The sequence below is a fragment of the Rhinolophus ferrumequinum genome, chromosome 6, assembly GCF_004115265.2.
Source record: "Rhinolophus ferrumequinum isolate MPI-CBG mRhiFer1 chromosome 6, mRhiFer1_v1.p, whole genome shotgun sequence".
In the NCBI taxonomy this organism is placed as follows: Eukaryota; Metazoa; Chordata; class Mammalia; order Chiroptera; family Rhinolophidae; genus Rhinolophus; species Rhinolophus ferrumequinum.
In genome coordinates, this window is record NC_046289.1 from 73,409,792 (window position 1) to 73,434,428 (window position 24,637).

At 45.6% G+C, this 24,637-nt stretch overlaps 1 protein-coding gene across 1 annotated transcript in view; it reads right to left on the reverse strand.

Moving 5' to 3' along the window:
• Positions 1 to 24,637, reverse strand: part of SLC7A7 (solute carrier family 7 member 7) — a 46,853-nt gene that overhangs the window by 8,341 nt on the left and 13,875 nt on the right. Inside the window, 3 exon segments of the mRNA XM_033109463.1 lie at positions 15,619 to 15,783; positions 15,786 to 16,160; positions 21,265 to 21,380. Coding sequence (XP_032965354.1) covers positions 15,619 to 15,783; positions 15,786 to 16,160; positions 21,265 to 21,380 — 656 coding nt within the window.

Here is a 24,637-nt window from a genome sequence, read left to right on the forward strand (position 1 = left end):
CCACAGGAAGATGGCCTGAAATTACCTTGGACCCTTGACGCAGGTGCAGCTCCATTCCTGCACTGGAGAAAGGAAAACCTGCAAGGAAGTCACCTATAATCATCTAAAGAGATGCTTCTGAATGGATCATCAAACCCAGCCTATCTGGGCTCCTGGAGTAGGAGGCTAGTTCTAGCACTAAGGCCCGGTGTCAGCTCTGGAACTAAAAGCCAGGGAAGCACCATCCAGGTTGATCCAGAACAGAACAAAGCTTGCAGGCCTACTCAGGATCAGATGCCCAGATTTAGTTGAGATGCCCAAACTAAAATGTCCCTGAAAAAGAACAGTAAACCTACAAACCTTGCAGCACCATTAGTTGTAAATGTATTAGGTTGGTGCAAAAGTAATTGCGGTTTAAAAGGTTAAAAATAATCGCAAAAACTGCAATTACTTTTGCACCAACCTAATATGTATAATGTAACACACAAAATTTAGGCCGGTATTGAATCCATTTTCTGTTTCAAATGCCCAGGGACTATAAAACCTCAATACTTTAGTAGACAACTCATATCATTTTTAAAGAGATCAATGGCTCTTCTTTCCACTAAGCCAAAAACATCTTCCTCGCAACTTCTACCCAGTAAGTCCTAGAGCTACACAGAATCAAACTAAAGCCTCTTCCATATAATAACCCTTCTTATCATTAAAGATGTATGTCCTGTCCCCCTTGAGTCTTCCCTCTTTTGGGCTAAAAACCCATTTTCTTCAATCTCTTGTGTGACAAATATGGCTTCCAGACCACTCCCTCTCCCAGTTCTCTCCTCTGCATTTACAGTAGTTCACTTTGTTCGTGTCTCCCTGGAGACGTGACACACACAGGAAACTCCAGACATTTTGCAGACGATGGTGTCGCAGTTTGAACTCACTGGCAACTACAACTCCTTTTTTTCCCCACCTCAAACTGATTTCCCTCTCCCTCTTTTTGGGCCTATACAAATGATTTTTTTTTAAATCCCAAATATGGAACTTTATATTGATTCCCAGTAACTTCGTGAATTTTTAGGCATCATTCCCACCTATAAAAATGGATTTTCCCCCTTAATTTTATCAGGTCAAATGCCTTTGAACTAATTTCATTGGAAGTCACTGAAAAAAATGTTGACTAGGATAGGCAGAGCCCTGTGGTCTATCCCTGTAGACCTTCCTCTATGCTGTCATTATTCTAGGACATCAATCAAGAATCCACCAAACTATTATGTAGTCCACTTTTCCACCTGGTCAACAAGAATATCCTGAGCTTGCTAAGAACTTCTCTCAAATCTGTATACGTGTGTCTCTGCTCTAGCAATCTAATGATGCTATCAAATGACTCAAATAAAATTAGTACATATTTATACTAGAATGTTCATAACTATCCCATTGTAATAGTTGAGAATTAGAAACAACTCAAATAGCAGTCAACAATAGAGTGGCTAAATCAATACAATAGAATACTAAACAGCAGTGAGAACGAACCATCTACAAATACAGACAAAAGTATGAATGAACTCCACAAACATATTAAGTGAGCAAGCCAGACACAAAAGAGTACATACCCTTTATATCCATGTACAAAAAAAAACAAAAAAAAAAAACATGCAAAACTATTCTAGAGGTCAGAATAGTGATTTTCCTTCACGGGTGCTTGGGTGCTTGGGAAGCAGGAGAGGAGTGGCTGGGAGGAATACAGGAGGGGTTCAGGGGGCTGGTTTCTTGATGTAGATGCTGGTTACATGTGTGTTCAATTTGTGAAAATTCATTAAGCTGTACACTGATGCCCTGTGCACTGTTCCTTTTGTATATTACACTTGAATAAAAAATTAAAATTGAACAAAAAATTAGTTTAGCTTAGCATAGCTTGTTTTCAGTGAACCCATACAGGTTTCTATAGATTCTCCTTTCTTATACTTTGCTAAACAGGTTTAACAGAGGAGCCTAGAATTTGGGCAGGAAATCAACTTCAAATGATCGATGCAAAATTCTCAGAGTCCACCTGTTTCTCTTTTTTGGAAAGAAAGTTATCACAGGTTATCACCTGTGGTGGGCAACCTGTGGTAGCAGAACAAAGGCCCAGGAGATAGAAGAATCAGTGTCAGAGAGACGTAAGAAAGACTTGACTAGATACTGCTGGCTTTGCAGATGAAAGGGGGCCATGAGCTAAGGAATGTGGGCAGCCTCTAGAAGCTACAAAGGCAAGAAAACAGATTCTCTCCTAGAGCCTCCAGAAAGGAATATGGCACTGCTGACACTTTGATTTTGGCCCAGTGAGACCCATTTTAGACTTCCGACCTACAGAACAGTGAGATAATAAATTTATGCTGTTTTAAGCCACTAAATTGGTGGTAATTTGTTACAGCAGCAATAGGAAACTAATACATCACTCAACAGCTTCCTTTTCACACCCTTCCTATTCTCCACAACCTGGAGATGCCTGGTGGTGGTGATTCTATCATCTCAACTAATTACAAATTCTTTCCATTTGTCTGCAAGTGGATAGTTAAAAGCATTTAGGGCTGGCCCAGTGGCTCAGGCTGTTGGAGCTCCATGCTCCTAACTCTGAAGGCTGCCGGTTCGATTTCCACACGGGCCAGTGGGCTCTCAACCACAAGGTTGCCGGTTCGATTCCCGCAAGGGATGGTGGGCTGTGCCCCCTGCAACTAACAATGGCAATTGGACCTGGAGCTGAGCTGCGCCCTCCACAAATAAGACTGAAAGGACAACAACTTGAAGCTGAATGGCACCCTCGAAAACTAAGATTGAAAGGACAACAACTTGACTTGGAAAAAAGAAGTCCTGGAAGTACACACTGTTCCCCAATAAAGTCCTGTTAAAAAAAAGAGAGACAGCGGGACGACTCATTTAATAAAAAAAAAAAAAAAAAAAAAAAAAAACCTTTTAAAGCAATTGCATGATTTATTACTATCTCCTTAACTCTCTTAGTCTTGCTTTTGTGTTGGCCTAGATCTGTTGGCCTGTTGGTTTTCTTATTGAACCCTTTCTAGGTTAGCAATCCTCTGCTAGGTACAGATAGAAGAAAAATGGAACTGTGGCCTTCTCACCACCATCTATTATCATAGAACTAACTGCCATGCCCTTGCTGTGCTCACTCTGAACATTCTTCTCAGAGCTTTGTATTGTCCTCGACCCCTTCGATGTTAGTTTATGCGGGGCATCAACCTTCAGGACAATCTTCTTCCAGTTCTGGGCCATGCCTGTATTTAGTCTTGGTTACGTCACCTCTCGCATAACCAATCTCTTGTGTATCTTGTTTCTAAAAATCTAAGCTCATCAAAAAGCAATGTGGTTACAACTAAGACTGAAAGGACAACAACTTGAAGCTGAACGGCACCCTCCACAACTAAGATTGAAAGGACAACAACTTGACTTGGAAAACAGGCCTGGAAGTACACACTGTTCCCCAATAAAGTCCTGTTCCCCTTCCCCAATTAAAAAAAAAAAAAAAAGTACTCAAAGAGTTTGTTTAAAAAAAAAAAAGCAATGTGGTTAGCTATATTTTAATAAAAATCTTTAAAACAAAGAAGAATATTAAAATAATGACACCATATTGCCGAAGTGGGGGGGAAGCAAGGTATTCAATCATATTGGTTTCTTCAGATGATTCTTTTCTTCCTAAATAAGATAATTTTCAACTATTTTATCAGAATTTCATTTTGAAGAAGCTCTTGGTCTTTTTTTTTCCTAATCCCTGGCTATGAGATTATAATTCTTTGCCCTGAACTTTTCTGCAATTTCATTGCCTAACATTTAGAATGTATTTCAGAGGAAACCCACCATTTCTTTTTCTGGGGGGGCACAGTCATTTCCTCACAAGGATTCCACATTTCCCTGGTTATGTTAAATAATAATAATAAGTCCTTATCCTTTTGAGATTCATAATGAAGCCTTTAGGGATTAAATGGTATGATGTCTTGGATTTGCTTTAAATAATCTAGTGGTGGGGTAGTTGGACGGATTAAACAATGTTGCTAATCATTCATGAACCCTGGAGTTCATCATATTATTCATCATATTATTCACTCTACTTTTGGATATGTTTGAAATTTTCCATAATAAACCATTTTTAAAAATGTATAGAGGTACTGAATGTAACGGAATGCAACTGACTTTAGCAAAAGATGCTCAGGAAGTTGAGACTTCCATCACTACCATATTTTCCCTTTTGTACAAATTTTATAATTTTTACTAGGAAAGCAGAATAGTCTCCCTATGATCTGATGGTGTGTAGTCTACACCCATAGGTACAGCATTCCTATTTCTTTTTGCTTTCATCCTCTTGTTCTCTTCACCATGCTTCTTCCCTTCGGATGGGGATTTATTTCCATGTACTGTGACTATGGGAGACCTTCAGGAAAATTCCCTAAATGGATCCTGGGAGCCTCTGATCACACCATATAATAATTCTTCTTCCCAAGGTAAACAGATAGGACTAACAGAGGCTGGTGTCCTCGTGCTCTTTCTAAGACATGGGCCACATATCTGTAATTTCTGCTGAGCTGTAAGAAGAAACCCACTTGCAGGCACAGCAGCAAGCAGTACTGAATGGTACTGTTCATTACAGTAGGTGGGGCAGTAAAATCCTTTAAGGGGGCTCTGTATCCTGGTGTACTGAAATTTCCCTCTCACTGCGGTCAAAAGAATCAAAATGTGACCTTACCCAGAGGGGGCAGCACCCCTTATTAGAGCAGGGCCTCATACGAATACATCTCTGTGATATACTACATCAATCTCAGCTCTCCTGGCAAATCCATCACTTTTGAACAAAGTATACTTTCACATCATATTCTAATCAATTATGAAATTGTTTCCTCCTTGCAGTAAAAGTAAAAAACAAGTATGTTTATTAACCTTAAATGTTTATAGATATGAGTCTAAAAGCATCACTCCCAATCTTCTATCCTATTTTCTCCAAATTCATTACTGGGCAACTTTTCCTTTATTCTTCTTTCTGTATAATACCTCATAGCCTCCCAGATTTATACTGTTATCTGTGCATTTTTTTCTCCTTTCCTTTAAAATTTCGGTTTAAAGCCTAATCAAACACATCTCTCCCACTCGCTATGAAATCTACTTTGTCCCTTGCCAGTCTATCTTGCTGGAATCTTAGCATTTACAGTCAGGCACTGTGTTCTGTGTGTTTTTTTCCTTCACATACGCGTACACAGCCTTCAACTGACAGATGAAAACTCCACCTGCCACTCAGTTCACTATCTTGAACTTCGAAGTCACCAGTGACACTTCTCAGGTGTGTTCTGACTGGTGACATCATTCATCCCACAGCAATTGGCAGAAGGATGATAGCGGTCTGTGGGCTTAATTGGTGTAAACAAGCTCTTCATCACGTTGCTCAAGAAAAACCATGGGTCTCTGCATTAGACTCGTCTACGTATAGTCAGAGTCACATTGCTCAGGGGCAGCCCAGCCCCTTAACTAGTTTTTTCAGGCCTGCCATTACCCATATGTCTCCAGAATACTCTACTGCTGCTATTTCTTCAGAAGGATCAGATTTAAGTTCTCTGAAAAAGCCTCAGAGCTGTTGCCTAAAGCCAGACATTTCCTCCTTTTCTCTACTGCTTGTTTTGTTTGTGTTGTCTAATGCTGGTTTAGAATACTCTCCACACCTTAAAAATCACTTTTTCTTCCTGGCTTCCCTGCGGTATTATTTCTTCCATCCTTCCTAGGGGCTGTGATATCTCTCAAAGACCAGATGGTCCTCAAACTCTTTTACCTTTTCAGGCTTGAGAACCATTTCGCTTACTCAGGCATCATGGGTGAGAGCATCTGGCAAGAAGACACACCAAACACAAACCCCATGGGTCACTGGATCAGATTCGTCCTACTCCGCTTCCTGGAACTCAGTCAGCACTTTAGTTTCCATGGCTGTGCACTACTCTGAGGGAGCGAGCAGGCAGTTTGTACCAGGAGGCTCTCGTATCGAACTACTCCATTTGCTCCCTTCTCAAGGCTGGCTAGTCCTTGTTATTTGGATCCTTCCTGGTTCGCTCAGCTAGGTCCAGTTCATGGCCTCAGAAAGAGGACCCCAAGCCTGAGTGAGCATCAGAATCACCTGAGAAATGTTAACTTACAGCTTTGGGGTTCCACCCCCGGAGTTCTCATGCAGGGTGTCTATGACAGCATTTCCCAGGAGAGTCTGATGATCTGCCTGCTTTGGGAAAGCTACCTTAGGTAGTAACATACAGAACAACCCTCACTTAGTGCTTCTCTGGCCTGGGTGCACACTGGCCTCAGCGGACAAACTTGAACAATGTCTAATGCTCAGGCCCCACCCAGGCCGATGAGGTAGGAAACGGGGTGGAACCCAGGTATCAGCGTGTTTTCAGAGCTCTCCAGCTGATCCTAAAGCGTGGTGACAATTGAGAAGCTGTCTTCCCACAGGCTCCATCATTTCTCCTCAGCAGCAACTTTCTGTTTCCTTAATTCACATTCTCCAAGCCAGTTCCCATTCTTCTACCCAGTGGTACAGAGTTATTTGGTTGGGGGAATAGAGAGGGAGAGGAAGGGTCTGTGAGGATTTTTTAAAACTCCCTAGGTGATTCCAATGCTCAGCCAGGGCTGGAACCCACTGTCCCTAGCTTCCTTCCCTCACTTCCCCTCCTCTAGGCTATCCCCTTAGTCGCCTATTCTGAGGCAGAGAGAAAGAGAACAGAAAAAGGAAGAGACCAAGTGTGAACCCCTGATGAGCCTTGAGGATCAACCCAGCACAGAGCTATACCCCCTTCACTGCTGGTGAAACGTTTGTTCCAAAGTAAGTTCACACTGACCTCACCTCAGAAAGAACCCCAGGCTCTGACTTCACCCTGTTTGTTGCTGTGAATGTGGAACATGAAAAGCTTCCCCACCCCCAACTTAAAATGGCTCTTGGGAAACCCCCTCTGAGAGAGATAACTAGCTTCCAAGTATGAAGTTCAAAAGGCAAAAATCAGTTGGGGGCCCAGCATCTAGCTGTTCCGCTTCATTAGCCACAAGTACATGAAGTCAATCATTCTGGTACCAGGAGAAGCTGCACAGGGATGCGTGGCCAAAGCTCTCAGACAAACACACAGAGATTTGAAGTCCTTTACAGTCCACAAGCAGCTTTAGCAGACTCAGGATGAGCTCTCTGCCCTCCCCTCTGCCCAATTCCCACAGCGGCCCTCAGCACTCCACCCCCACCACCACCACCACCACCACCCTGAGAGCCAAAAGCACACAGTGCCCTTTACAGCCATGCTGAATCTGGAACCATGTGTTCTATTCAGTCATCCAGCCGACATTTACTGAAGCACCTACTACTCGCAAGTCACTAAGCTCAAGCACCAGGGACACAAAGACTACAGCAGTCTCTTCACAGAGGCCCCTGAATCTGTGTTGCTGGCTAACTGGTATAGGAAGCAGACTAAAGACATAGGAGGTAGAATGTCCTGTTAACGAAAGGCAAAATACTCGACCAAAAGAACTAGGTCACAGGGTGGGCAAGTGTAGGCAAGACAAGGCAGGAGTATAACAACCCACGGCTGCTAACAGTGGGCCAAAGCATGTCAGCTCCAAAGAAAGGGCAGTTGGGTGGAGCTAGTCTTCTGGACAGCTAGCCCTGACTCAGCCAAGAGAAAAGTTCACCTCTCCTACAAAGAAGAAGAAGAATCTCAGCCCTCCTTTCTGATATTTGAGCTACCGTAAAATTTAAAGCAGATGTGTTATCGTTATCTTACAATTAAAAAAAACTGAGGTCACTCCTTCCAGTGGCCAGCTCTTGTATACATTCCGCCACTCCATGTGCCTCCCTATTTGGATTCAGGGAAGTGAGACTGGGAGTGGGATTGTCTCCCCTGGGCAAGGGAGTTTCTGGCCTGCAGAGAACTGGAGCAATCTCCAAGAACTCTGAAAAACCAGAATAATCAGCCTCAGGAGGGGCCATCTGCACTCTTCTCTGGATGGGAAAAGTAACCATTTATAGGACACTGACAGGACAGCAAGGTCCCTTCCAAACTCACAACTAATTCATCTTTCCATCCCTCCATCCACCTTGCCATCCATCCATCAATCCATCCAACAGGCATGTATTCAGTACCCACTATGTTCAGACCCTGTACAAGCCCTGTGATTAAGACCCAGTCCCCAGCCCTTCACAGAAAAGTAAAAGTGGACAATTATAAGAATGAAAATATGAAAGTCACTGAGAGACCACCCATCCAGTCCGGGGCAGTGAAGGGATGTAGGCGGGCACCAGGACCAGTGTTACCTCACCTGAGTGTATGGAGGCTGGTGCAGGGCTTGGGCAAGGGGAGGAAGCATTCCTGGCAGAGAGGGCAGCATGTGACTACCCCGACAGTGAGATCAGCAGGGAGCGAAGTCACCCACGCATATAAAATAATACACCTAAGCAAAAATCAGCAAATAACTTCAAGGTCAAATAGCAATGCTAGTCTACCTAGGTCTGTAGTTCAGCCACAGTTCTAAAGGAAGATTATGCCTACAAAGGGACAGGAAGTCACTCTGACAGGAGCAGGAACCATATGCGCTCTTTTTAAATTGTCACCATTTGAATAAAAAGAATGAAAATATGGCAGAAATATAGATCACGCCTCTCTGAAGTAGAGACTCCATTCTACAGATGAGGAAACAGGCTAATAAATTAAATCTGCCTGATGCCATGCTCTTAGCCACCACGCATTGCTGCCTCCCAAAAGGGATGAGGGAGAGTATCCTCTTCACTAACTCAGGGCACACAAGCATTCCAACCATGGAGAAAACCTTACTGTAGGGTAAGAATATTTCATCCAATTTTCCCAGAAATAATACTCCCAAACCAACCTAAGGCAGGTTTAAGTCTTTCCCATAAACTCTGCCCTCAACCTTGGTCCCTCCCTCTAACAGCCACCCTTCTTGCCTTCAGAGTCGAGTCAATCTTCTGGAAAGTACATCTACATTCCCTCCCCTTCCCTTGTCTGACATCCACTCCACCACTCTCCACCGAAGACTGACAAAGTTTCCCTTTGATCTCCTCGTTGCCAGTCCCAAATGATGTTCCATTTCTTTTCTTACTTAACAGTTTCCTCCAGACAGGCTACATTTGGGCGGGAGTCCCTCGTCTGGGCTCCCACGTGCCACACTTAACTACACTGCATTAGAATGGTTTGCATAACTGTCTCTCCCATCAACTTTGAGCTACATGAGGGCAGATTGTGTAACAGTCACCCTCATATCCCCAGAACCTAACCCAGAACTAGGCACATAGTAAACACTCAAGTTTCCTGGATGAATAAACTCTGAAATCTGACTCCACCCACACTGCCCTTAAATTTCCCTCTCCAAAATCACCAGTAACCTTTATTTTGATAAATCCAAGCAACTCCACTCACTCCTTGTCAAGCTTGACTTCTTAGCAAATTAGACACTACTGGCTACTGACTCCTCAAATTGCTCCTTTCCATGCACCAACTCCCATTTCCAAGACTACCTCTCTGGATGCTTCTTCTGCACATTTTTGCAGAATATTTATCCATCAATATTGGTATTCCTCAGAAGGGCTGTCCTAAGCCCTTTTCTCCTCCCTTCCTACATCCTGTCCCAAGATCATCTCATCTGCTACTGTGATTTCGATTACCATCTATACACTGATTAGTCCCAAAAGCAGATCACAAGCCCAACTGTTGTGATTCCAGATACATATGAAAATCCAACTACCTATTATATTAGGTTGGTGCAAAAGCAATTGCACTTTTTTGCAATTATTTTAACCCTTTAAACCGCAATTACTTTTGCACCCACCTAATACTTACTGAATATCACCAGACACAAACTCAATCTACCCAAAACTGACCCCATAAATTCTCTCAAACCTACCACGCCTCCAGTTTTCCCCTATAGGAATTGGCATCACCACCCACCCGGCTGCCCACAGCAGAAACCTGGGCATCTTATCATCATTGACAACTTTTTTTCTTTTCATCATTGACAACTTCTACCCATAGTTAATCAGTGTCAGTCTTAACCAGTCCTCTTCATCCCCAAAACGACTCTAATCCAAGCCACCATCATCACTCACTGGCATCATGGCAACAGCTTCATAACTGATCTCCTGCTTCAGTCCTGCAAACTGAAACCAAAATAATCTTTCTAAAAATCCACACATGGTAAAGTCTAAATCACAAATGTCACTCTCCTGCTTCAAAAGCCTGCAGAGGGTTTTCCATTGCCTTAGGAGAAAGCCCACCAAACTCCTTCATATGGTTCTTGCGATAGATTGTATTTTCCAAAGATGTCTCTAAAATAGCTCCCATCCCATGTGCTTTTCATACAGCATAACTTTGACACTCCATCAAGAGGTAAGGTCTGTGCCTCTTGAAACTGGATGGTCTTCTGTGACTCCTTCTACCTCTAAAATACAGCAGGCAGAAGTGACAGCATGTGACTTCAGAAGCTACATCACAAACAGCTATGCCGCTTTCAGCTGCTTGCACTCATTCTTGAAGCCCTCAGCTGCCAAGTAAACAGTCTGGTTGTTCTGAGGCTGCCATTCTGTGAGGAGCTCAATGTAGTCCATCTGGAGAGACCACAGGAGAAGGCCCTGACACAACTTGACGAGAAAAAGATGCCAGCGAGTCTCCATCTTCTTCAAGCAGCCCCTGTTCCAGCTCCTGTCACCACACTATCTGACTACAACCACATGAGACCCGGAGCCAGAACTGCCCCAAATTCCTGAGCCGCAGAATCCATGAAAGATAAGAATAAAATGCTACTGCTCTATGCCCACTAAGTTTTAGGTAATTTGTTTCACAACAATAATAACTAGAAGATTTTATAACACCCTGAAAAATCTATCCTATGTCCTCCATCTACTTCTGCAAGCCAACTCTCAACATTTCCTACCTTAAACTCAATACTGTAGCCCATCCTGAAGTCCTTTTAGTGTCTTGAAGATGTCCTACTTTCTTGTCTTAAGTTTTCATACATTCTGTTCTTGCTGCCTGAGATGCTCCTCTTCCCTCCCTATTCCTGCTTAATTCTTCTTCATCATTCAGGTGTCACCTTAAACTTCCTTATGGAGAGTTTCCAAACTCCTAGGCAAGTTCAGGTCTCCTCCTGGGGCACCCTGTGCCTCATAATCACAACACTCATCACAATCCATTGTAATCTTGTATTGGGTTGCCCATGCTAGCATACCCACCAGCATATGTGCGTTGTGTGCGCGTCACACACACACACACGCACACACACACACACTGCTCCATAAAGACAATGAACAGTGCTGGAAAATGACAAGCACTTCATGAATATTTGTTGAATGCTCCGTCTCCAACCCTATCTCTTTCCTGAGCTCCAAATGAGCACATCTACATACTACCCTACAAATAAATTTCAAATGCAACATGATTCTATCCTCCTCCTCCTTATAAATGATGTCCACCACCTACCAATTGCCCAGTCAGAGACCTCATCTCTCCATTTAAGGAATATTCATCGAGATCCTCTCTTTGTTCCTTGCTGGGGATACAGGGGGATCATAAGACAGGCTCGGCCCCTGTGGCACAGAATTTACAGGCTGGTGGATGTTTTCCTCATCACACTACCCCTTTCTTACATCGGACATCATACTAAGTGTCATGGTTGTACTGATTATGTCTTCTACATTGCTCTGCCATCTGTCCTTTCCTGGAGACATCAGCTCCCTGAATAAGCTGAACCCTACTGCCACTGCCCTTGTTCAGGCTTTTGTCATTTCCTGGATTGCTATGAGAGCTTCCTAATCAATGTCCTCTGCCCTCCAGCCTTGCTCTTATATCCCACCCCTGCTTAAAACCCTTCATGGCTACCTCATACACTTTAAAATAAAAGCTAAAGCCCTAGGATGGTTGCCCTCGTGCTCTATCCCCTTGCCTTCCTTTGTTCCTTCACATCCCACAGTCTCCTCCACACACCCCACACCCATGCTCTTTCTCACCTTGGTATCTTTACATTGGCCTTTCCCTGTGCCTTGAATGTCCTTGCCCCCCTTCTTCATTCAACAGATATTTATTGAGTTACCTAGCAGACAACAGGCCGTGTGTCTAGATGCCGGAGATTCAACAGTAAGTGAAACAAAGTCCCCCACTTTCATGATGTTTACATCGAGAGACATAAACAAGTAAATAATGTCAGGTGGCGATGAGTGCTATTAGGAAAAAACAGGATAGATGGGCAGAGCCGGTCAGCTCAGTTTGGTTAGAGGGCAGTGCTCTTAACAACAAGGTTGCCAGTTCGAATCCCCACATGGGCCAATGTGAGCTGCACCCTCCACAACTAGATTGAAACAACTACTTGACTTGGAGCTGATGGGTCCTGGAAAAACACACTAAAATAAATACGTTTTTTTAAAAAAACGAAAAAAAGAAAAAACAGGATAGGAGACTTAGAGCCACCATTTGAAATAGGATAGGTCTCTGGTAAGGTAATATTTGTGCAAAGATGTGAATGGAGTGAGAAAATAAGCTCTAAGGGCATCTAGGGAAAGAGCCTTCCCAGCTGAAGGAAAAATAATGGTTCTGATTCCATGCCCTGCATTACAAAACCCCTAAAGCAGGAACAAGTCAGGCAAATAGAAGAAAAAGCAAGACAAGCAGCATAGCCAGAGCAGAGAGGGTGAGGGCGAGAGGTCTGAGATGAGTCAAAGAAGTCAGATGAAGTAGGCCGTGTAGGCCATGCTAGGTGGGTGCTTCACCCACCCACCCCTTGACTCTTTTGCATCCTTCAGTGTCAAGTGCAGAAATCAACTCCTGAATAAGCTGCACTCCACCCACTCCTAGCACTTACCATACACAATGTTTAGTTGACTATTTTTTGCCCGTCTCTACAACACCACGAGTTCCCTTCAATGGGGACTCTATTTTTCAGTTCCATGTTTTGCAGAACCTATTACATTCAGTAAATTGTTCACAAATAGTCAAAACATTCTTTTTTCATTCTCATCCTATGCCTTGCAAGCAATTCCCCGATTACTAGATTGGTTTCCCAGTGACCATGGTACCAGAAAGGGGGTAACTTGATAGTGAACACATGCTTTCTGTTCATTAAAATTACACAAGTATGCTCATCATTGTTCATTAATAAACATTATTATTTATATACCAGCCTCTTTTTCAGGTGAGACTCAGTTAGTGAGAAAATGATCAACTCCGGGTCATGACGACCCAAGGAAGGCACTGCTCATGGCAGGGACTCATGAGCAGCTCAGCAGAAGCCCCAGTCGCCCCCTTTACCTCATCACTCAGTCCACTTCCCCTACTTCATGGCTGCCCCATCACCTCCCATTTGTCCAAGCATCACCTGAGAGCTCCCATACACTCCCATATCCAGAAGTTCTAGAAATTCTACCTTATAACTATTTCTGTATCTACCCTTTCATCTTAGTTCCAAAGGCCCCGCCCTCAGTGCAGGCCTTCACCACACTTCATATGGATTCTTGTGTCAGCTACCTAAACCAATCTCCCTACTTTCTGTCTGACTCTCTTTCCAAAAACACTCTCCCCATGCCCACCAGAGTTCTTCCAAGCAAATCTGATTTTACTTCCCTACTTAAAATCGATAGCCAAGCCTCACTTTAAAGATAAACCCTAGACTTTAAAGATAAAGTCTAACCTGTTTAGGCACCGTATAAAACCGTCCTCGAGCTGGCCCTGGGCTATATTTCCAGTACCTACCTCCTGCCCTGTCTCCTATTCCACATTCCAGTCCTACCAACTACCTGCAATTCTCTGAGCAGTCTATGCCTTTCGGCATCTCCACACCTTTTTACGTGCAGTTTCCCCTACAAAAAATGTCCAAGGAGACAGCTATGTATCTTTTCAAAATTCAGTTCAGACACTGAGTTCTCTGTGACATCTTCCTAAGCTCTCCTCCCAAGAAAAAGTTGTCCCGCTTGCTCCTATGGTGCCTCTATCACCACAACTATTACATTGCAATTATTTGATAACATGTCGTCTCCCTCCTACTACTTCTTGGTTTTCTCCTGAATGGTTATAGTTAGATAGAGATATTACTGCGTAGGTTGTATCTAGAATGTCCTCAGAGGTCTCAGCATCTGACTTGTCCTGGGTGCTCATTAAACAATGGCTGAAGGAAGAAACTCATGAATCATATATCCCTAAATTCTTACAATCTTGGTTGCCCTTCTGAACCTTCTCCCATATCTCTATGTGCCCCTGAAGTTATTAGAGATAGAACAAAGTCCTATAAGCAGCCAAGAGGGATAGTAATAATTATCAATGTTACACTTGAGTCATGATTTATGGTTTTCACTGAATCTGATTTCATTCTTATAGTAGCCTGGAAGTAAATAATCACTGCACCTTGCCTAAAGTCATGCATCTATTGAGCCCAGCTTTAAACACAAGTCTGGTGCACTTTTCTCTCTACCAGAGTTTCTCAAATATATGCAGTAAATCCAAGTATAAAACTCTGTCTTCTGTTCACTGGGGAGCTCTGCAGACTAATCAAAACTGTGTACATGTGCATGTATGTATACATGGGTGTACAAGAGTGTGAGTACATCTCTATTCCCAAATTAGAAGCAGCAAATTGAAAAAAGGGTGACCAACGGAGGTAGGCATAAGGCCAGAATCAAGAAAGGAAAGCTGTCAGAGATGACACAGATTGAAATCGTTAAAGAATAAAACCTGATGAATTGAAGTCAGGCTAGCAGTCTAAGGCCACTGAGGAAGCAAACATTCATCCCCACCCCAGTGGCCTGGGAAGGCCTCATAATCATAGAATGAAGATGTGCAATGGTAATCCTGAGTCACCAAAAGTAATGTCAAGTTATTAAGGAAAGAAGATATATCAATGGTTTTAAAGAGATTTCAACAAAGATGGTTGAAACAAGAGAATTTTGGGACACAACCATCTTAGAAATTTTACTTAGATGGAATAATGCTTACTCTACACAAGATATGTGACTATATACCCACATTTGAGGGGACCCCAAGACCAAAGGACCCTAAAATTAGTTTCACCAGTCAGTCAACCTCCCAGATCATCTGTAACAGTTTTGAGAATCTAACCCACAGCAAAACTCAAGCATGTGTAAAATGATATTCACTGGAGCATTATCTGTAAGATTGAAAAACTAGAACCAACTTAAACGGCCATCAACAGAGAACTGGTTAGTTAAATAAACAACATCCTTAAAATTAACATGGAATAACAGGAAGCATTTTTTTGTTTTTAAAGTAGATCTGCAGGTAGAAAAGAATGTCACTGATAAATTATGGGGAAAAGCAAACTATAGAATTATATGTGGACTATGCTCCCATTTTTGTAAAACAGAACAAAAAACTGCATCTATTATAGGAGCAAGAAAAAATCAGGAAGGGCACACAAACTACTAATAATGCTTACTATGTAAGCTAGGTAAAAAAAAAAAAATTGTTTTACACATTGGTACTGTTCGAATTTTCCACACAAAGCATACATTAATTTCTTTTTAAGCGACATTATTTTTTTTTTTAAGCATTTGTCAGAGACATGCATTCCTTTCCGTCTCCTTCTGACTGGCTGACTGAACTCACATCCCAGCCTCTGCCCTGGCACTCCACCAGCCCCACTTACAGATGCAGGCAGCAGCCAGCAGCCGGTCAGCAGCATAGGGGGCAAAGCAGCTTGGAAAGAAGGGCTGCACCAGGTAGTTAGCAAAGGTAATGGCGATGATGGCCTGGCTGGTGGGCTCGATGATGAGGAGGGATGTCCAGAGTCGGATGAAGGCAAGGAGTCCCCAAAGGCCTCGAGGATGTATGCATAGCTGGCCCCAGACTTCTTAATGGTGGTGCCCAGTTCCGCATAACAAAGGGCCCCAAAGACAGAGAAGAGACCCCCAACAGCCCAGATGACCAGGGAGAGGCCAAAGGAGGCACTGTACATAAGCACGCCCTTGGGGGACACAAAGATGCCTGAGCCAATCATGTTCCCCACAATCAGGCACACGCCATTCAGCAGCGAGATCTCCTTCTTCAGCTTCACCTGCTCCGTCCCTGGGCTGGCCTCTTTGTCCAAAGATGAGGCATCCTCCACATGCTGGGAGGCCGCTTCATACTTAATGCCCTCACCCATGGCGAAGGAAAAGGAAGATTTCACCAGCTTCCTGGCATTGCCCCCTAAGTAAGAACGATGAAGATATATTATATATCAGGTAGTTGGCAATTTCATAGAACCCACCCCCATAGGGGCCAGTATGGGCAACCTGCCCCCACCCACACCCCACCCTCTCTTGCCTCCCACCTCCCACTAACCTCTTCTTCTCATGCTGGCTCATCAAAACAACCCCAACTTGAATTTGTAAGGAAAGGTACTCATTCCCCAGAGAGAAAGCATCTGTCTCTCATCATGAGGCTGGTGTGCCCACCTGGTTTACAAACTAGAAAACTAAATCCTAGTTCTAAATCCTGAGCCTGTTGTGATAAGAAACAGGAGGAATACCGTGTTTCTCCAAAAATGAGACCTAACCGGAAAATAAGCCCTAGCATGATTTTTTCAGGATGACATCCCCTGAACATAAGCCCTAATGCATCTTTTGGGGCAAAAATTAATATAAGACCTGGTCTTATTTTCGGGGAAACACAGTAAGAGCAATCTGGCAATTCCCAGGTGTAACCATAATGATTTGAGCTGGCGTTTTTCAGCCTTACTCCAAAAAAAGTGTCTTCCCTCAAATTTCAGGCTCAACTGTCACCTGTGCTGAGATGTAACCTGAGAGACCAACCTTGCAAGCAAATAATCTGTGGGTTCTCCTCACAACACCGCTTTTTACCCAAGGACACTAGCTCTGGCAAACCTAAAGCCTTCAGAGATCCTTGCTGTAAACCCACAACCATCCCCCTGCTCAGAGGACATCCCTTAACCACCCTTAGGTGAAGTCCTCAACCCTAGCAAAGCCCCAGCAGCCCCACCCCACCCTGAAAGAAGACAAGCTATTTTCCACTTTTCGTTGAGTTTCCTTTCCCAGGCCCTAATATTCCAGACCTCCTACCATCAAATCCCCTTCACAGAATAATTGCAACACCCCCCAAAAAAAAGTATGAATGAGAGAAGCATGAGCCAAAGGTACAGCCCAACCTAGAGATAATGAGTCAGCTGATGACCACTCCCCACCCAGGAGTCGTTGCTGGAGACAAAGCCGAGCCCGGACACAGCTGAAGCAGAGCAGCTGATGCTGAGTACCGCAGAGCAGGGACAGCTGAGAGAAAGCTAGGTGAGGCTGGCCAAGCAAGTGGAGGGATACTAGGGCTAGAGGCGCTGGGGAGAGAAAGTGATTGAATAGTGCACAGCAGCAAAAGGGGTGGGGGCAAGTGAGTGGGGCTGAAGGAGAGGGTGGGAAGCACACTCACTACCTGGCCAGGGGTGTAAACAGGTTCCTGCAGCAGCAGCGGCCAATGGAGGTCACGGAGCTATGCTCTGACCGCTCCTCCTCAGCCAGCAGTCAAAGGAATGGCCACGCAAGTGCTTATGGATTTAAGTCAAACCAAGAAGTCAAGAAGGGCGGGGGGAGAGTATTAAGCAACTTGTCTGGGTCCAAGGTTCATTGGCCCTTCACCTCTGCAAAAAGGGCAGCTGGGAGCTCTGGGCTCAGCACTTTCTGCGATAAGGCAGCGCTCCCTCAGGGATCTCCTTTGACAGAAAACCGAAGAAAGTGCCGCTCTGCAACCCTGGGGTATTGTCCCCGAGCAAATTAGCCCAGTTTGAGGACAGGGCAGTGCTTGAGAAAGAATTCACAGCCCTCTCTCCTCATCCTCCAGGCCCCACCCTAGGCCACTTCTCATCCCAAACAAGAAAGGCAGGAGGATTGCACAAAGGCACAAGGCTTGTCCACAAACTGAGATTAGAGGAAGTAAGTGTAAGTGCAATCCCTGTACCTCGTGATTAGCTGTCCTAAGAGAAGAACTCTGCACACTTCCCCACACAGACTGAGGGGTGGCTGCCCCTGAACTTGGGACATTACCCCAAGGCTGAGCCTTAAGCTACGTCCAAGGAAATAAGGTCAGGAAATGACACTCAAGCCTCAGGCTGCATCCCCACTCCTTTACATACCCTTTCATCCTTAAGAAAACATACCAGGATCTTTGGAGTAAGTATAATTCTTATAAACACCTTCCCCAAATACAAGTTTACTCCAATTTCCTAAAAATATGGGGAAATAAGATTTCAGTGAGCTATCCTGAACAGACAGGCCCAGAACAGAAAGAAGCTGAGCATTTTTTGGAAATCATGGATTATTCTATCTTTATTGTCACTTAAATCTGGTATTTTGGGTCTCTTTTACCAAAAAAAAAACACTCTATCCATTCTGAAATTCAACTCTCTGTCCCTTCTCTCACCCTTTCTAAACAAAACTCTTTGTTTGTTTGTTTAGAAACAACCAGAGAATAAAGATCTAAAAACCCCAGGGGGTCTTATCTTTACCCTCCACTCTCCCATCCTGGCCCCTTAAGGTTTTTTGGTTTTTTTTAAACTAAAAGAGGGATCCAGGTGTTAGCCTTCCCAGAGATCATGATTCTCCCAAGCCACTGTCATGAATGTCTGAAGTCTGTGGATGAAAAAAGGGGTTCTAAGGAAAGTAACCTCACAGGTTGATCTGATCATAAATTCCTAATTGGGTAGGTCCTGGTGGGTCGTCATGCCCGAGGCATACAATTTCTTTATTAAAAGGTTCCTCTTTACCTTCAGCAATCCCTGTCCCTTGTTTCTCTGCAACTAGGTTAACACACCTTTGAAATGCTCCTTCAGGCCCCTGCTTCTAAAACAGGACACACTTTTAGGTCCCTCTTTCTAAAACATGACCACCCTCAGGAGAGCACTCAAACTTAACCTGTAATCCATCCCCGCCTGGCTTTCTCCTACCTCCACGTAATCTTCCTTAGTCCCCTCCTTAATTTAAAATGCACAAAAGAGGGCTGCCAGATGGCTCAGTTGGTTAGAGCGGGAGCTCTTAACAAGGTTGCTGGTTCAATTCCCACGTGAGCCAGTGAGTTGCGCCCTCCACAACTAGATTGAAGACAATGAGCTGCTGCTGAACTGCCAATGGGGCAGCCAGATGGCTCAGTGGGTTAGAGCATGAGCGCTTAATAACAGGTTGCCAGTTCAATTCTCACATGGGATGGTGGGCTGCAACCCCTGCAACTAAGATTGAAAATGGCAACTGGACTTGGAGCTGAGCTGTGCCCTCCACGACTAGAATGAAGGACAACGACTTGACTTGGAGCTGATGGGCCCTGGGAAAACACAGTGTTCTCCAATTTAAAAAAATAAATAAAAGAGTTGAATTATTTAAAAGAAATGCATAAAAGAAACTGCGAAACTTATTTTCTGGAGGAAACTTATTTTCTGGAGCATTTGAGATTTGGCTCCTTGGCATATGTCATCAGTTTGGCTCAAATAAACTCTTATAAAAATTCTCTATAGGTTTAGATGTTTCTTACATCAACAAATCCATCCAAAGGAGACTGTCCTTTTCTCCCAGCTCCCCCCTAAGTTCTTCTGTAATAATAATAGCTGACATTTATTGAGCACTTACCCGAGCCAGACACACTGCTAAGCACCTAAATGCCTTATCTCATTCAATCCTCCCTGCAGCCACTAAATCCCATGCCAGGGTGCCAAATTACTGAGGCTAGCCATAGAGCCCAAGCTCTTTACTTGCACTACACTACCACCCCAACCTCTCTACCCCTCTGACTTGCCCAGCCTCTAGGCCTTCCTCAGAAAAGAAAGTACTACAGATGGCTCCCTAATGAATTATCTGGGGGAGGGTGTGATTAGATTAAAAAGAAAGCCTCCATCCTCCTTTAGCCTGAAGCCTAGGCCTTCCAACAAAGCCCGTCCATTTCCTTCCTGGCTGCTCCTCCCCTTTCTCATCCCTTTGCAGGCGATTACAAGTCCTCTTGGCAGCACTGCGATTGCTAGGGTGCCCACTTCTAAAGCAAACAAGACACATGGAAATACATCATCATGCCTGCCCTTTTAAGACCAAATTCACTGGCACCAAGGAGCGGGCATGTGTCCTAATGGGACGTTAAAAAAAAAAAAGGAATGAAGGAGGGACAAAGGAAGGAGAGAGCATGAGAAAAAGTGGGGAGAGAAGTGTGTTGGGTTTAGTTCCTGGCTAGTGGAATCCGAAAAGTGCAGTCCTCATCCTGGAATCTTGAGACAGAAACCCACACTCCAGCAAACAGCATACCCTAGCGGCCTCACCAGGAAGTGCTACCAGTAGAACCTCCTTCTTAGTCTTCTACCCAGCCCACACAAACTGGGCAGGGGGCTGTCCTTCACAGAAAAGATGCCCCTCTTTTCTCAACCACTGCCTAGCACCAGCACTGTGGGCACAAAGGCACCACCTCTGGCACTTCACATTCCTCCCTGAGACCCTGGCTCACAGGGTAATGCTTCTACCAGTCAGGCTACCTAGGACAGGCAGGACTTCTAAAGGGCTCTTCCACCCCAGGCTTTACAGAAGAACTTTGCAGAATCTGAAAACCCCATAAGATAATGGTGCTCCTGACACGTAGCATCCTTTCTTCTTTCCCTGTCTGAAGTGCATTCAAGACCTAGCGGAGATTACAGGACAACAGATTCATCCTGCAGCCTGTGGGAGAAGTTTCAGATTCAGGGGTTCAGGGAACGCAAGCAGCAGGGCCCGCAGCATTCTGTGCCTGGCACAGCAGCCAGTGAGTACCCTCGCCCTGACCCCACCCATTAATGGCAGCACCAAAACACAATAGCTCCAGTAACCAGCACACAGTTCAGGGTCTTGGCTCAGGGAGCTAAATGTGAACAGACACTTTCTCCCCCATAGACCCCATGTCCTCCTGCCTTTCTAGCTCCAACCGGCCTGTGCTGCCTCCCCTAACAACAGAAATAGAAAACAGATAAACTCTAGCACAGCTAGATTGCCCCATCACCCCAAGCTGGAAGCTCAGCTCCTCCCTCACCAGTTCTCCATTTGGTTTTCTATATTTCACTGTGGCTACGACAGTCCCTTAAAAAAAAAAAAAAAAAAAAAAAGTGAAACAAGGAAGAAATTGTGGCCAGGGCTTCCATGAACGGAGGGCTGAAGTCTGGGCAGAGGGCTCTGCCTAGGGAGGGCCAGGGCTGGGACCTGGAAACAAGAGGCTCTTAGGTCTCCATTCAGTCAGTTCTCAGGACTCTCACTCCACGCTCCTCCTGTACTTCCCCTCTCACCCACTGTCCCGGTCTCCCACCTCTTACCTGTCCCGAGACCTTTGGGCAGGTTCGAGGAGGAGGGGCTACCAGCTCGCTGGGGTGGGGGAGGGGAAGGTGCTAGAAAGGGGCACCCGGGATGGCTGGAGCTGCAGCAGCTGACTCTGAGAAGCAGAAAAGGCAGAGAGGGTGACGGGACCGAAATGGAAAACAGGAAAACACATGTGTGACTTTGGCTAGCAGCGGCAGCGGGGAGGGGCCAGGGGGCGGGCTGGAGCTGAGACCCAGAGGACCTGACACCTGCCGCCTCTAGGTAGCTTCTCCAGGAGTCCCCGCGCCTCCTTTTCCCTAACTCAGCCCCTGAATTTTCTTGTTGCCCTACATTTACTTAGCACTGAAGCTCTCCTAGCGACTCACCCTACCCCCTTGTTGCCTTTACAACTCCTCCTCCCGCTCCTTCCATTTCCTGTGCATCTCCCACTAGCATATTATCCTTGGTCCTGCGGAGGACATAGCCTCCATGGTTAGGGCAATGGACCTCTGCGGCCCCATCTCAAGAATCACGGTGCCATGTCAGCCCCGATGTAAGGCAATGCATGTCCAGGAAGGCCACTTGTGGGGGTACAGTCAAGCACACACACCCAAACACTAAGCAAGCCCACTCACAGCCTCCAGTCCCCAATTGGTTCAGGTAATGTGTGTGCTGCCAAGTAAGGCCAGCCAAGGGGGCCTGAGTAAGCCCTGGCACAGGGCTAATGAGTTGGCACCCCTTCAAACCAGGATTATTTAAATATCTGCTGAATGTTTATTTAACAAAAGTGGGGAATAAAATTTACACAGAATAAAAATTGTTAACCTCATTCTTTCTATTCAAAATTAGAACTTATTACATGAATTCATTACATACATTTTTCTGAAGCAGATTACTTCCCAGTAGGCATAGTAGACCATTTAAAATGTAGATATAACATAAATCTCTCTCAGGGAGTGGCATTTCACAGCACATGATGCATTCTCAGAATTCCAGCTGATTGCTTCCTTTAGGCAACTAAAAGCTGGTCACAGGGCTACACCCTACAACTTCTAGTTATACCTCCGTGTTGCAAAGTTATTCTGGAGCCAGGTGGTCCAGGTAAGCAGTTGTTAAGGATCTCTCAGTGGATCTTACAGTTCACCAAGAGACATAGATAGAAATCAGAGTTCACTGGCACCAAATGTCCGAATTACTCTAAGAATAATTTAGTGCCCTTTTAGACCCAGGCTGCTGCCCAGTTGGTCTGCCCCTAAATCCTATTCTGGGGTCAGGTCCAAGGTAATAAATGGGGAAAGTCGGGGAAGTCTAAAGCTGCCCCTTGGGACTGGCCCCTGCTCTCTCTCACTCCACTCCAGCCACACTGGCCTCCTTGCTATTGCCACACAAGCATGCTCCCAACTAAGAGCTTTTTGGCAATTGCTATTCCCTCTTCCTGGAACATTCTTCCCGGAAATATTGTTCATTCCTTCATTCACTCCACTCAGGTCTGTGTTTAAACTCCACCCTATCAGGGGCCTTCCCTGAGCAGTCTCTGAAGAACCAACTTCTCTCTGTCAATCTCCATTCCTTCACCATGACTTTTCTTCAAGGGCACTCACTACCACCCCGAGTTCATTTGTTGTCACCTCACCCACTAGAATGCAAGCAACACCAGAGCTTTATTCACTCCTATCCCCAGTACAGGGCAAATGTAAACAATCAAGAAATGTTTGCTGAAAGAATAAATGAATGAATAAATGCTGTTCCCCCTACACTGATTTCCCAGCTGGCTGGGCTCTGAGAATGTCCTTGAACTTGCTCTTCAGGCCCACCTATGCTGCTGGTGCTCTGGCTCCTAAGAGCAAGGAGTACTTGGAGGTATTTATTCTTTTTATAGTAATGGGTTGAAGGGAAGGGAAGGGTACAATTTTCATTTTTACTGAGAGGCCTAGAATGGTTTGAAACGGACTTTTTGTTTCATTAATGGAAAAACAAAAACAAAAAGGCCCTCATCTAACACTCTGCTTTCCTGAATCCGGGAAGCTCTCGGTGCTCGGTCCCACACCCAGGCTCAGGTCACCTGTCTGGATGCGGCAAGAGCAAAGTGCGACGTTGGTGAGGTGTGGAAAGGGCAGAGAAGGCAGAGGGAGGCGAGCGCTCAGGTTCACGCAAATGCAGGTGGGTTCGAGAAGAGTGGAATCGCAAACCCTTCAGCGTGAGCTGTTCCCAGACCCCCACTCCTCGCTCCCCAGCTCTCAGCTCTCTCTGCCCTTCCGGTCTATCCTCTACCCTTCCCCACACCATCACCGCCCCCGCCCAGCAGGCGGGCCGCGCTTCACCTTTGCCCCTATCTCCCACTCTCCCCCACCCAGCCTTGCTTTCCCGGGGCTCGGCCCCTTCACGTCACCCCGCCGTCTCCCCTTAGTTCCCTCGTTCTCTTGGTCACTGGTTCCGTGTGTGCGGCCCTAAGATCTCGCCTTCCCAAACCCCGACCCTGCCACCGCCCGCCCTCAATGCCCAACTGAAGGGCTGGGTCTTCCCTAAAGTCCAGGTCTGGCTGCGGAGGCCGAACCGAGTCCTGCCCTAGGGGACCAGGACCCCACTCCATCGGGCGTCCCTTCCGTTCCCTCCACCTGGCCAAGCAGCCTCCGCCCCTCCCGGGCTCCAGGAAGCGCTAGAAGAGGGGGTTGTGGTGGATGTAGGTGAAGGGCGCAAAGGGCGGAGAACCAAGACCCCGCAACCCGCTCCCCTGCCCTCTCCTCGCTCAGGCACAGCGGCGCTGCCCCTGGGAAATGAAAATGACCGTGGACACCCTTCGATGCGTCCTCCGCACCGGGAACGCTCAGCTTCCTCTTCCCTCCCTCCCAATCCAGCTCGAACTGGCGGCCCGACGGGGGTCTGGGCGAGAGCCCCAAACCCTGGCAACCCCACCTCCAGCCCCGAGGCGCTTGGCTGAAACTCTCGAAGGACTCTGAACTGCAAAGCGCGGTGAAGGAGAACAGTGGGAGTCGCGCCCTCTAGGAGCTAGGGGAGGGGTCTTCCGGGAGGGCGTCTCCTCTACCCAGGGCTCAACTCCCCGCCCCTTCGGGGGAGCTGTTGCAACGGCTTCGAGATCCCAAATTATAGACTGTGGTCTACACCAGGCCGGGAAGTTGCCGGGCAGTAGAGCTTCCGCCAGGAGGCAGCACTTAACAAAAAATGTCCGGGCTAAGGGTGCGTGGGAAGCTGAAAATCACCAAAGCACCTTTCATCTGAAGAGTCTTAGTGGCAGCGTGAACCCAACAAAAGAGGTATTTGCTGGGCTAGTTCAAGAAAAGGGATCTGAAAATGCTTCACCACGTTTTAAGGCCAAAAGATAACTTGCAAATAATAGTTTCCTTTTGTATACCTTTTGTACAGTCCAGATTT